The 13940-nt window shown below is 40.2% G+C and overlaps 1 protein-coding gene across 1 annotated transcript in view; it reads right to left on the reverse strand.

The window, feature by feature from the left end:
• KCNQ1 (potassium voltage-gated channel subfamily Q member 1) overlaps positions 1-13940 on the reverse strand; it is a 330334-nt gene that overhangs the window by 286310 nt on the left and 30084 nt on the right. Inside the window, exon 2 of the mRNA XM_059474699.1 lies at positions 3435-3525. Coding sequence (XP_059330682.1) covers positions 3435-3525 — 91 coding nt within the window. The remainder of the gene's footprint in view (positions 1-3434; positions 3526-13940) is intronic.

Genomic DNA, 13940 nt, shown 5'->3' on the forward strand with positions numbered 1-13940 from the left:
GAGTCACGGCGAAAGCTCTCCCGCACCACTGTTTTACACGGGCCAAGCGCGCACAGGGCCCTTCGAAACGACGATGCTTTCACAGCCTTGGCTCGGGCTCCAGCCCACGCTGGGCAAGCGCCAGCCAGGAACTAACTGGAGTCAAAGCCCCTCCGACAGCACCATCTAGTGAAAAAAACAGAGAAAATAAACACATGCAAATTTAAACAGTTTTCACTGCATTCTGGAAACGAACAAAAGGCCAATTCTCCCCTAATCTCCCATTACAACTGCGTTTAGGTATAGCTTTCATCAAGGCTCTTTGCCTCGTGAAGTGTGGTGACAAGTAGAGAAAGATTCGGCGGCTAATTGTAAGCTTTTTGTCTAAATCTGGAACGCCACTTGGAACACATATAAACTTGCCCCTGTTTATTTTTCCAATGCTAAGCTTGTGCTTTTCTTGCTTTTAGGAGAAATAGAAGTGGTTTTTAATGCTTTTAAATTATTGATAGCGTAACATCTTTTGTTTCGTGCTGTGCTAGTGGGAGGTGATTTTTAAGACAAGCAGTTCCAGAATAAAATAAATTAATATATTTGGATATACTACAATATTTTTTTAATATACTTCACAAAATTGTTTTTTCCACCCAGTTTCAAATTGAAACTGCCACAACATATAATCTCAACAACTTTTATAGTTTTTATTTTCATGTTATTGTAGTATCTTGTATGACTATATTAGTAAAGCATGAAATTTCTTCTTCATGAAAAAGGGCACACAGCTTCTATCTGTAACTTCAATGTGACCAGGCTCCCTGCTTTCAAAAGGACTACCTGCTGAAATTATACAGGTGCTCAGATCTTTTACAGAGTCAGAGCTAAATACTTTGGCTATTCGCAGGAAATAAAGCAGTATAGCTATTAATTGTGAGTGCTTTTAATAGTCTTGTTTAATTAGTTTTCCAGTCAGGAGGAGGAGATTCTGTTCTTTTCCCAATGCATATCTTCAGTGCCATGCAACTCCAGTTTCATGGGCTTACTTGATGGTCTCAAACCACAAACTCTACATGACCAAAGTTCCTTCATTCTCAGTTAAAGCCATCTCCAGGATTCCCATACTCCTGGTAGGTTGCTGGTACTCTGCTGCCCCTTTGAGCATTTAGTATTATTTTGTCAATCAAATTGCTTGCCTTCCTTTGCTCACCTACAATGACAATGTTTCCCACTTGAATTGTCTGGCTCCAAATAAAAATCATTACTGTCATTAAAAATCCTTCTATAGACACAATAAAGAAATGAATTCCTATTGCAGAGCAGTAGAAAGGGTGCTCTCCTAAGCTTTCATTTCTCCTTACAGCATCTTTGGGAAGCTTGCACTCTCTCTCTTTCAGTTTTGTGCCTTAATCCCTACGTGCTGCTACACTTTATTTTACTTCCTTCTTTCCATTTTGCAGCCTCTCTTCAACCAGCCCTCTGTGATTAAATCTCCCCCTAAGAACTCAGTTACATCTACTTTTGACAACTTGTAAAAAGTAAACAAAAGTAAAACAACTTATTTGACTTTAAGGCAGCTGACTACCTTAAAATCTCTTAAGGAACAGGAGAATAGGAAAATTTCACAGGGTAGACAGATGCCAACAGGAGTGAGATTTTGACATTTATGTTTGTGTTTCAAGATGCCACAACCCCTTGGAAAGTCCCACTGAAACTGGATAGAGCAGAGAGCACATTAGCCCATCTACTGCTTTGGATGGATGGCTCCCCATAATCCCCACAGGTTTCATCAAAGTTACCACAGTTAATCCTTTAAGAAAACAGCATCAGCCTCTGCCAATACTGAACAGACAGACAACTGCTCATTTCCCGTGAAACCCATGCCAGTAGGATTTCAATTTTAGAAATTAACCACAGTTTTTCTCACTATGCAGAACAGGAACACTGATACATCATTCACCAATTCCCTCACTACTTAGAGAGGATGATAACACAGAACAGCAGAAATACACAATACTGGATATTCCACACACTGTGTAATCCTGAATGTGTTGCATGCACTTTACACTGCCAGATACAGACAACACACACTGAACACAGGATGAACAAACCAAAACAAGCTCCATGATTTCACAGGGTGGGGGCAGAGAATGAAACCTTGCTAGTTATGTTGACACCAGAAGCTGTTTCACTGAGACAACACAATGTCTAATACTATGATATATTGCAAAGGTGAGTGAGACATTACCAGGAGTTAAATTCATCACAGACATTGGCAGAAGTTATGGATAAAAAACCCTACTAGTGATAGAGTAAAAAAACCCAAAACAAATTAAATCTGTACAGAAGAGGAAATGCCAAACCACAAAACATTGTACTGAATGCATAAATAAATGTATGGATGCTCTTAGCTGGCACTAGTTATATTACACTTAGGAGTTCAAACATCTTACAAGTTAGTTTAAAATTATATAGAGGAATGAAAGCACTTAATGCAGAAACAGTATGATTGGCACTAAATTTAATATGCTATATTCCTATTCTTACAGCATTCATATTAGGTATAGAACCTTGGCATATTTCATAGATAATTAGACAAAAAATATTAGAATTGATGGGGATCCAAAGTGAACTTTTTCATGTGAATAGTGGTAATACACTTATTGACATAACTGAAGCATTGCTACAATACCTGTTTTGAACAAACATTTAAATTGCTAGTTAGCATTTTCTCTATAAAGTGACAGTGCTTCCACAAGTTAAATAATGGTCATTTATTTATAAACACAAAAAATCAATGATTTAGCAGGGGCTATCCCACTAGTGAGGTACAACAAATTCATTAAAAGTTTGGATGTTTAAAATGCCTCTCCAACCTCAAAACTAAGGCTCTTCAATAAAACCTAGGCTGGCCAGGACACATATACTCATGAAGCATTTGTGTGAATACCTCTATGCTGCAGCACTGGTGTACTACAACCATGGTGACTGTGTTTTCTCTACTGAAGGGAAAGAGCATAAGACTGGTAGAGCAAGATGTCTTAAAGTCAATGGACATAAGTTTTCCATTTCTGAAACAAAGCTGAATATGACACCAACTAAATTAAAGGACTTCCACTTAGTTTTTTTCCCCTGCTGTGGCCAGGTGTCTGGTCTTCAGTAGGCTGAAAACTATTAACCCAAGCAATAGGAGGGATTCAAGCTTAATTAGAATAACTGTATGTGTTGGGCACAGCACAGGTGTCCTCAGTACAGGCCACAGAGGGTACACCACCTCATTTTTGGGTTACCATGACTTTTAGAATTTCTGTAGTTTGCAGATTCATCAGGGAAAAGCAGAAAAGTCTCTTGTCAATTAAACCACAAGGAGCATTTTGTTTGATATGGTGTTAGCTCAGGAGATTAGAATTTGCACATTGAGAACAAACACACATCAATCACATTAATGTCCATGTACATACCATCCAAAATAACGTCCCTGTAGCAAGAGCTGCATACTGCTCAATTGTAGAAAGCACGCTGAAGATAAGGCATATCAGCACAATAAGGAAGCTGCAAATGAAAAGAAATTAAACAATTAAAATAATGTAATGCAGTGTAATAACCTATGGGGAGAATAGATAATTATGCCATCACAAATCATCTGTTTACAGTGAAATGTCATTGGTATTGGATTATCCCTAAACACAGCTGCTAAGTGTTGCATGATCCTGCTTCCTGTTTGATAGTTTATTTCTCTTCAGACACTGAGGTTTGGGGTTGGACATTATCAAATGAAACCATATGGTAAAACTAGCTTTAGCCTACCTCCAAGATTTGCTGTTTCCTGGCCCCTCATGGAAAGAGCATTCCTTGCTCTTTCCTATTTTGAGGACTACTTTGGCTGAATCACCACACAACCCCCAAACATGTTTCAAGTATCTGCCTTTTTGCTGATCCAAAGCCCAATAAACCGGGAAAAAAAAAATCACAGCTAAGCCAAACTTTAATAGGCTGTGCTATACTGTCTTTTATAATTGACCCCAAATAAATAAAGTCTGACATTTGGCATTTGAAACACAACCTAGGTCTGATTCCACCTAACTCCAAACCCCTGCCATGGGCAGTCACCTAAACCAGGCTGATCAGAGCCCCACACAGGCTGGCCTTGAACACTTCCAGGGATGGGGCTGACACATTTGTCCATGCGGAGATGGTCCTGGTTTCCAACATAAGATCCAGCACAGCCAGGGAAGCAGCCCAGCTCTCTGCAACCTCCCAGAAATGCTCTCCCCCCATGTGGGGAGCAAGGCTGCTCAGCCCTGCAGCCTCTGCCTTCAAAGCCCTTCCCTGAGCAGCTTCAGCTGCCCCCCACCCCACAGGGCTGCTGCTTCCCCTAAAGGATGTACCACCCCTGGGAAGAAAACCATGCAGCACCCAGACTGGATGCTACCCACTACTAGCCACAGGCAGCTTCCAGCTCCCAAAGAACTGCATGTTTCTTTGAAAAACACAACAAGAGCAACCAGCAAGGCTGAAAACATCCACTTGTTAAACACAACGTTAGTTGTTAGGGCTACGTCTCACCATTTTCTTGAGACAAGCAACACCAATCCTTTGTACTCAACTGAAACTTGCTGCAAAATCCAAAAACTAAATCACTCATCCTGTTAGGCATCCCTAAAACAGTTCACAATCTTCTAAGTAAAAAAAAAAAACAAAAAAAAACCACAACAAAAAAGAATTGGCATAACAAATAAAACTGAATTCAAGAGAAGTATTAAACCAGGACATAAGACTGACATAGCTCAGCTGAAGAGCCTCTACCTTTATTCACAGAAGTGAGCACTTCTTTGGGTGGATCTTTTGAAAGACCGAGCACTCAAGAAAACAAAACAGTGTTAAGGCTGACATAGGCTACACCCCCCAATGATTGCTTCATGATACAGCATATGCAAGTCCAAAGCACACACAAAAAATGATACCAGAATCATTAAGGTTGGAAAAGACCTCAGACCAAGCCTGACCTTTGAGATAACTGAGTCCAGTCTTTGAGACTGTGCTACCAAATAATGGAGAAAAAGTCTGTAGCTAATTAGATACAAAAATCAAATAGATAGTGAAATTATTGGATAGAGATTCTCACATATCAATAAAAGTATCCATATAAAAACATACTTAAGCAAAATATAAGTATGTGGGTGTTTGTTTAATCTCTGAAGTCTTCTCACTTTACCCTATATCTCTCTGCCTTTGGGCATTCTTAAGCACAAGTAAGCTGTGCAGACAAGGCAGGAGAATGCAGAGGTGAGTCAATAATTTGTAACATAACATAAATGTGCCCTAAGTATCCAGCCCTTCTGTCTGCAATATTCTCAAAATTGCATAAGCGCAATACACATGACAATGTGAACATAAATGTTCCACAGAGAGAGCTGAGGCTCTCTGGATTCGAAGTCCATACACAAAATTAGCAGTTCAAAGCAAACAATGAGCTGCAAGGGATGAGCAGCACCACTTCACATTTACTGTACCCCTCAGTAGCAGTAGACACGTTGGAATGTTTAACTCAGCCAGCACAAGAAACCACAAGGGGGCAACCAAAGCAAAGACTATCCCGTTCCTGTCCCTTTCCTAAACAAACACAAACCCCTAATAAGCATCAAAGTTTAAAGTTCATGTGCCGAAGCGACAAAAAGATAAACTTAGTGTCAGTCGTTTGCCAAATCTCTGTGCTTGTTCATATTAGAGAAATTGATGGCTGAAGTAAGAACTGCATCAAGTGCCACTCACCCCACTGCCTGCCTACTTGTATGGCTTTTCATGCACATGGACCCATTTCAGCCTTACTAATTCATTTTTTTTTCACCCCCAGAGAAGCTCTTACAATTCACTGCAGACTCTTTCCAGGCTGATGCACGAAACACCTTCATAACCACAAATACACATTATGCCAAGCAAAACAAAGATGCTTGGTGAGGAACTGCTGCTTCATGTCTGCTCCTTTGGCAAGGGAGAGATGACACCCACAAGGTGCCAGCCCAGCACCACAGCTGAGCCACTCACCCTGTTACACTGGCATTGCTATTCTGCTTAGATCAATTGCACATAAGGAACAGAAGGTGCAAAATTAAGACATTAAACAAACACACACGGTGTTTTCCTCCTGTGGCATGAGCCTACTGTTTGTTGCCTTCCAAAACTCAGCTTTGTTTTTGTTTTGGTATTAGTGGCTCCCTTCTCCACCTCTGAAGTGTAAGAAGGGAGTGAGGCACCAGTAAAATAGAAGACAGGAAGTCTGGCACTTTTTTCCTTTCTCTTATTCAGTCCTAAGTGGAACACAGATCCCCAGTTACTGCCTAGGCAGCAGACAAGTCCACAGGAGTTAGTCACAAACAACAGTGGCAGGGACAGACTCTGCCTGAAACTTGAATTTGCTTATGCAAAAATCATCCTGGAGCAACTTAACTGGCCAGCCTCAGAAAAGCAAACATTACAATTTTCATAAAATAACCTTATCACTTTACTGTGGTTGCTATTACTACGTATAAAATTTTTAAAAAAGGAAAGAAAAAACACTTGTCTTGGTGCAAATGCTAAACATGTAAACTCTTCATCCAACCAGTAAATATCAGACAAACTAATGGGCAGCTAACTCCACTATGGCATAATTTCTTTAATATACATTTTTCCTCTTAAGGAGAGACGGTCAGCAAACTGGAATTTCTTAGAATTTAGCACTCTTAACAGCCAGACAGGGCTTCATCTCTTGCAAACCACGAGTTTTACCTCCTGAAACCCACTGCCTGTTTGCCCTCTGTGAACAAATGAGACCATCCTCAGGAAAGGAAGCAGAGTGATGAGTTCAGGCTCTCATCAGCTCTGATATCTCTCTGATTGTGGGGCCAAGCAAGCACCAGAGATGAGGAGATAGCCTGGGAAGTTTTTCATGCTGTCCCTCCCAGGTTACAAAGCAGCATCTACTTGCATGTAGATAAGTCACATCTACTGCATCAGTAGATGCATTCAAAAATACTCAGCTTGGTGGTTAAGTCATATCTGACAGTGCTACGGTTTTTTTTAAACCAAGAATTTTGCAAGTGGCTGATCATCTCTGTACTGCCTGATGTGAAACTGCATCCCCACTGCTACAGCAGTGCGGACATTACAAAGCAGCAGATGTTTTCCCGTCCCTGGGGGAGCCAGAGCCCGAAGCGGAGCTCTCAGTGCGCACAGCACCAGGGTGCCACGCTTGGACTCGGGATGTGTCTGTGCCACACCAGCCTCTGGAGAGAGCAGCATGAACACAGACACCGCTGTACGGAGAGCTACACAGGGCAGTGCCTGCACCGGCGTGCTCATGTGGGCAGACATTTTATAAATAAGTTCTGTCTTGCTTCATTGTGCCAGTCAGACAGCTTAGGTAATTTTTTGTCTCTCACGGGTTTGAAAAGCTAGAGCATTTCCACAAAACAATCATTCAGCCAACAAGGGAACTTGGCCAGCCAGCATATGTGCTTTACTTAGCAATAGATAGGAAATATGTTAAGAGCTCAAGGTAGATTTAATGTTTTATGACTATTTTAGGATATATTTTGACTTACAGACAGACCTATGGCTTTTTCCCTGACCTCAGTGTCAGCTGCAGGAACCTGACACATTATAGGTAGCTATCAGTACTGTGCAGCCTTCAGCTCTGAGCTGCTGAGTTTTTTCTATATTTAACTTTGATTTTTGAACATTAGCATGTCTTTTTTGTGACTTGAAACAATGTGTAGAATGATCAAAGGAACAATAAACCACTTACTGAGAGATAACAGCGCTCATTTAGCGAATGTCACAGGTAGGAGAACTGATAAGGGTTTATAAAATATGTCCAGTGATATGACCAGGAACATTTAAAAAACAGTGTATGAGACATGCTGGAAGTACTTACTCACCAGATTAATAGTCTCATGTGCATGCAGCTGTTATCATCAAAACCAGCACTAAAATGTGGGTAGATTTCATTCCTTGCAGTGTTTCTTACATACTCACAGTGGGAGTCTTTCCATTAACCGGGAAAATGTTGCCATTAGGCTATAAACTGAGCTGAGACCCTAAATACATATAATAGATGAGAAGGGACATGCAAAGTTCAGCTCAATTTATATCAACTTGAGCTCTAACCATCCAGGAAGACAGTTTTTCCTTGCTCAATGCCACAAGCTGTCTTAAGTCTGATTTTTCTAACCATTTTTACTCATTACAGCTATCAGTCTTGAAGATATCCAACTACTGATGCATACAGTTTATTTTAGCTGGTAACTGCCAGCTAAAAAGCGGTTACCAACATCTGTGCTTTTTTCTGTTTGGCCTCAAGTCAAGGTGCAGTTCATCCTCTCTGTCTACTGGAGAAAACAACTGTAACTAAAACAGAAATATTCTGCAAAAAAAGAAAATGTCTTTAGCATGCTTCTATGTACTTAACATTCTACCTAAGCCCTCTTCTTGAATCTGTCAGCCCTTACTTTTACAGAAATAGATTTTCTTTGAATGCACATACAGTCAGTCACATGCATGATCAGTCATCTACCCTGTTACTCAGGTGTGGTTTTGTTTTGTGGGATTTTGTTAGTTTGTGAATTTTTTACAGACTAAATATTAATTTTTTTGCCATTTAGCTTCTAAGTGTGACACATTTCCTAAGTAAACAATGTAATTTAAAAAGTTTAACTTCCTCTAAGCATAAAGCCTTACAAGAACTGGAAGGATGACATTGACAATGAACAACACAAGTGTGCAGATTTAACTTGGGCAGATTCTTATCTCCATCATCATAATTTGAAAACTATAATGCTCCTGCATATCCAGTTCACTTTAGTTCATTAAAACATATGACAGCATCATTATCTAATCTTTCATCCCCATGGCTTATACCTGCTGACACTGCACTAAAAGGTCAATGGTGCCAGAAAAGGACATTTTCATGCAGATTTCCAGGTTACAAAGACTGTTATTGTAATGTGGATTTAGATAGGCAACTTCAGGTCAGAGACACACTGAAGACTCTTTCATTTTGTCATGCATTCTGCTGTGTTCCATGCCAGCAAAGTGACTCCTTACTTAATTTACATCAGGAAAATCCTCATGAAAATACAAGTCAACATAAATCCCTGACCACCTCACACTACCACATAGTCATTTCCACAGTACAAACAAGAAAACACTCAGAACTAACCCGTATCAAGTAATTTCTTACTGCAGCAGGGATGATTATTTTTTTAAAAAAAGCAGAGAAAACTTTTATCCTTAATCAAATTCATGCAAGTAAACACCCCATATGTGTAGGCCTCACCCTGAACCCTTTAGCAAGTCTGAACTGACTACTTAAAGAGCACCAACTCTGTCATGACTATGAGAGCACAGTACCAGGCTACTGATGGAAAGCTAAATAAGCACTTAATTATCCAGCTGGTGGACATCAGAGGTCCTCCATCACTTATCCAATTAACAAGAAAAAAAAGTGTAAGAGAATGGTCTGGCGAAGGTACACGGTTAGAAAGAAGGAGCCCTGCACTCAGCTCCTCTTTGCCCATACCTTAAGCCAACTTGAACACTCCTAATTATGCATTAATTTTATTAACTGCAGTAGCTGTTAATGCATTGGCATGAAAAAAAGAGAAAAATCACTGTGGCAAGGAGTTAAGAGACCAGCAACCTACACAAACCATATCTGAAGATGAAGCAAGCTTAAAAAAGAATAAATACATAGAAATACTTTAGTGCCGATAATTAAAAAAAAAAAAAAAGTAGGGGTTTAGGTCTCTGTCCATGTAGGCTCTTTGCATGGTTTTCCTCTCAGGATTTGTCATCTCTTCTCCTGCTTTGTTTTTGAGGCAGGGGAAGGAAGGAGGGGCACAGCCTCTCTGTGGCAGGAGGATGCCCAGCAGAAGGAGATGTACACTCACGTTCCTGCAGACAGGCATGACTCCCTCCAGGAGCTGCCCACAGCAGTTTCCTGCCCAGCACACGCTTCCTCTCTGCGATGGCCAGCACGGGTCAAGCCTGCAGACAGGTCACTGCTCTCAGCTGTCACTTACCATCAAAAACCCCTCCACAGAGCGAGAATGCTCTGTTTGTCTCAGCTTAGCTCTATCAGATGGAGCTTCCTGTTAATATGTCTTTGTTCCAGCTCCTAAGGAAAAGTAGAATTGGTGCTTCCTGAAGGAAACAATGGCATAATTTTTAACCAGCTCCATGACTCCTTGTCAAAGAAATGCTGTCTTCTGGCTCCCGTGTAGGAAAGCAGATTTATTGCACACGAAAGACCACATACAATGCAGGGTTGTCTGATACTAGGAAAAATAGGTTAACTATACAGCTAAATAGGCAAGGCTTCTATCACACTTACCTGGCTCTTCTGGAAGGTTAAAGTCTGTGAAAATGATTTAAATTATGGGCACTGTACCAAAGCACAAAGCACACAATGAATCAAAAGTCATTTAGGATACAGCACCAGAATTATTGCAGGAAAGGCCTGTAAGGGCTTGGCAAAGGGTATGATTGCAGTAGAAATGCAAACCAGACGTCAAGATGCTTCAAGAGGAAAGGTTAACTACTCACAAAAAGCAATGTTATTGCATCCTGCTAGGAGGTGTTGGTTCCTTTGAGAGCAGACAAGGATTAACAGGAAAAAGATGATAGGTACTGAGTAAGCAAGAGGAAAATTAATATGCTACACTTAAAACAAGTGCATGACCAAGAGATGTGAACCACTGGACTGCAGAATATTTATCATCCCTCCCCAGATAGTTCCCAATAAGCTTCCAATGTGCTCAACATTGATATGAAACCCCAACATAGGAACACAACAACCACAAAAGAAGGGGCGAGTTCACATGTGCAGTAAGGGCATCACCCAACACTAGAAATCAAGAGAGTTTTTGCAGTTTTCTTTACATCAGGCTTAATAAGGGGAAAGGCGTCATTTTCTATCAGCCAGTTCTGGAGATGCATTCTTTTAACAGAGGAGAAGAAAAATGTTCTAGAAACTGAGTGCCACAATACAGGTAAAACTTGTTTAGTAGTTGGACTTTTACACAGTTGGTCTGAGCACTCACTACACCACTATCCCACTCTTCTTGTGACAGCGGATTTAAGGCAGCAGAGTTTAAATTATTTAGTATCCAAACACTAAAAGAAAATTACTGAAAGTTCTTGGATTATAAAATGTAGCTTCTGAAAAATTGGCAAGACTGGACTATTCCTCTGCTTTGATGTTGTCAAACCTAAATTAAATAAATCTTTCTAAATAAAATACTCTTTTTAAAAAATAAATTATTTTAATAATTACTTTCCTTAAATACATAATATTTCTTTAAACAAGTAACAATATTTACTTCCAATGGTTTTTCTCTTGCTTGGGCTGGCTGAACACTATTTTCTGGCTTTATATGACAAAGCAATTCAAGAGCTCTATGTATTACCTGGGTTTTTTTGGTTCTTGGTTTGGGGGTTTTTCCTTTTGTTTTTACTTCCATCCCAGCAGCACTGCTACAAATCACTTTGCCTCCCTCATTAAAGATCAGAGAACATTGAATCATGACTTCTAGAGCACATGCACCTTATAATGCTGCAGACAACTGGACTTGGTCAGCTTTTCAGCTCACAGACATCTTCCTTAGGGAGCAGCTTCTGGACACTGCAGGTAGCCAAGTAAGTAAGTATCCTGCCTCAAAGAAGCAAAACAAGGCAGAAGAAAGATATTGCCTCCACACCAAAGGAGAAAAGCACTATGCCACAATCTTGTAGAGCTGATGTAGCAATGCACGAAAAGTTGGAGGCTAATTGCTAAGTGAATATGGGCTACAGTTTTAAATGTTCCATAAAGAAATACCCACATTTCTAGCTCTCTAAAAACCTTCTCCAGAAGCAATATTGATATTTTTGACAGCATCCTTAGTTCTTCAATTGTGAAACAGTGAAAGGGACTAAAAAATAGATAGATAAATATACAAATGGGGAAGAAGCAATCGTACCTTGACCTGGACAGAAAATGTGCTTTATTGCAAATGCCACAAAAGCGATACCAGACCTGAGCAACTGGCCTACCTCCTCACTTGATCCCGTCAAATGACTTTTCAAGCTCCTTTCTGCTAAAACCAGTATTAACACTGGAAAGTGCCTGACAGGCACTTTCATCAGTGCTGGCAAGTATTCTGAGAAAGATCTGAAGCTGGGATAAGTGCTCTCACCAGGGCTTCCATTATGACCCTCTGCTTTAATTATTTAAAGGTACAGCTGACAGATGCTTTCCCTGAAATCAGCCTTGTCATCATCCTTTGAGCTTCTCCACATTCAGCTCTCAGCTGTCCTTTTCTAGGGGCGCTGGGGGCAGAACATGGCACCCTTCATGTGTTACAGCCCAGAAACAAGGAAGAGAAACTGCATGACAGGTTAACATTGCTGAGGTGAAAGCAGAGGGATTCAGCAAACAGAGGTTATTTCCATTTCCAGGGTATTTGCTGAGGGGAAGATGTGACGTCTAAAAGCTGCAGCAACTTGACTTCTCAGTTTGCTTTAAGCATGATGGAAAGTTCAAGTGTCCCTGGAAGAAAAGAATCAAGAGGGTCTAGAAAGCCACAGGCAGCTTTTAATTTATGGTGAGAGAGCCTTTCTGTAAATACAAAAATCTCTGTAAATACATGCCATGGAATACAGGAATGCTCAGGACTCCATTTCCTCAAAAAACCTATACAGATTAAATTTCCTAAGTGAAACCCACACTATGCTTAAAGAGCTTTAGCTTTGTGCCCTCACCACACAATAGACAGTTTTTCAGGCTGAAAACTATGAGTATAATTATTATTCCAACAGTCAAGTTGGCTGTTAGTGGAAATTCCAATTGTCTATCACAAGGCTAAAAAAAATTCTGCTGTATCATTTGAACTCACCTGCCCTGAATTAAACAAGGTAACATTAAGAGAAAATGGCTCAAGAAAGTTATAATCAGTTCTGAGGCCTGCATCCAAGAGGCATTTCAAGGTGGTTTGGAGTCCAAAACACTTATGTTTCAAAATGGGACTTCAAACTTGAACACTCATTGAGCAAAGGAGTTCCTTGTAAGAGAAGTTAAGATGAAGTAATAAAAGATGTTAGAGGCTTCAAACCTTACGGGAAGGGCTCCTAATCAGGAACACAGTGGCTCTATGTAACATTAAAAAAAATAAGCAATCAACTATTAATTGGACAACCAACTCTGCTGTGAGTAACAGCCCCCAGCTGCCAGATATGCACTTTACTTTTCACCTACCCACACACTTCCAGCTTGAAAAGCCAGGACGCATTCTGGGAATTCTATACATTTCTGGGAATAGTCTTTTGATTCTGCAGAAAAAAGAAACCCTATTTATCTTGTAGTGAAATCTCAGAATTTGCCAGGTAACTTCCAAAACAAGGGTTTATTAAAAATCATTGGTGAAAAAGACTTGAGAGATGGTAACATTTTGTAGCACACCTGAAGGCCACAGCCTTGGGAGAGGAAAGCTAACATAGTACCATAATTCTGATATGCCACTGCAGAGCAGCATGAGGAAGCAAAATCCCAGTGCCTGAGAGCACACCCCGTGTGCTATTCCAGTGTTAATACAGACATAAAATTATTTCTATTACAGCTCTCACTGGGGCATTCAAACCACACCTAGCAAGTGCTTGTTAACAGCACGCAACACATTTCTGAAAACAGTGGTAGAAGTCAGAAAGAGGCAAAACAATTGTTTTGCACATTGACTTGAATAATAAATGAAATTCCAGTTAATTGTTAACATTGCAAGGCCCAACATTACATGTAAAAGCTTGAATATCAGGTAGTTTCAATTGCATAGAGGAAAGCATGCAGTATATCCACAACATTAAGATATCAAAGCTATTAAATTACACAAATTTAGGACTCAAAAGAATTCCAGAATCCTATCTCCTTTAGGCTTCATAAATAGCAGAAAAATTTA

Source organism: Ammospiza nelsoni, chromosome 6, assembly GCF_027579445.1.
Source record: "Ammospiza nelsoni isolate bAmmNel1 chromosome 6, bAmmNel1.pri, whole genome shotgun sequence".
Taxonomy (NCBI): Eukaryota; Metazoa; Chordata; class Aves; order Passeriformes; family Passerellidae; genus Ammospiza; species Ammospiza nelsoni.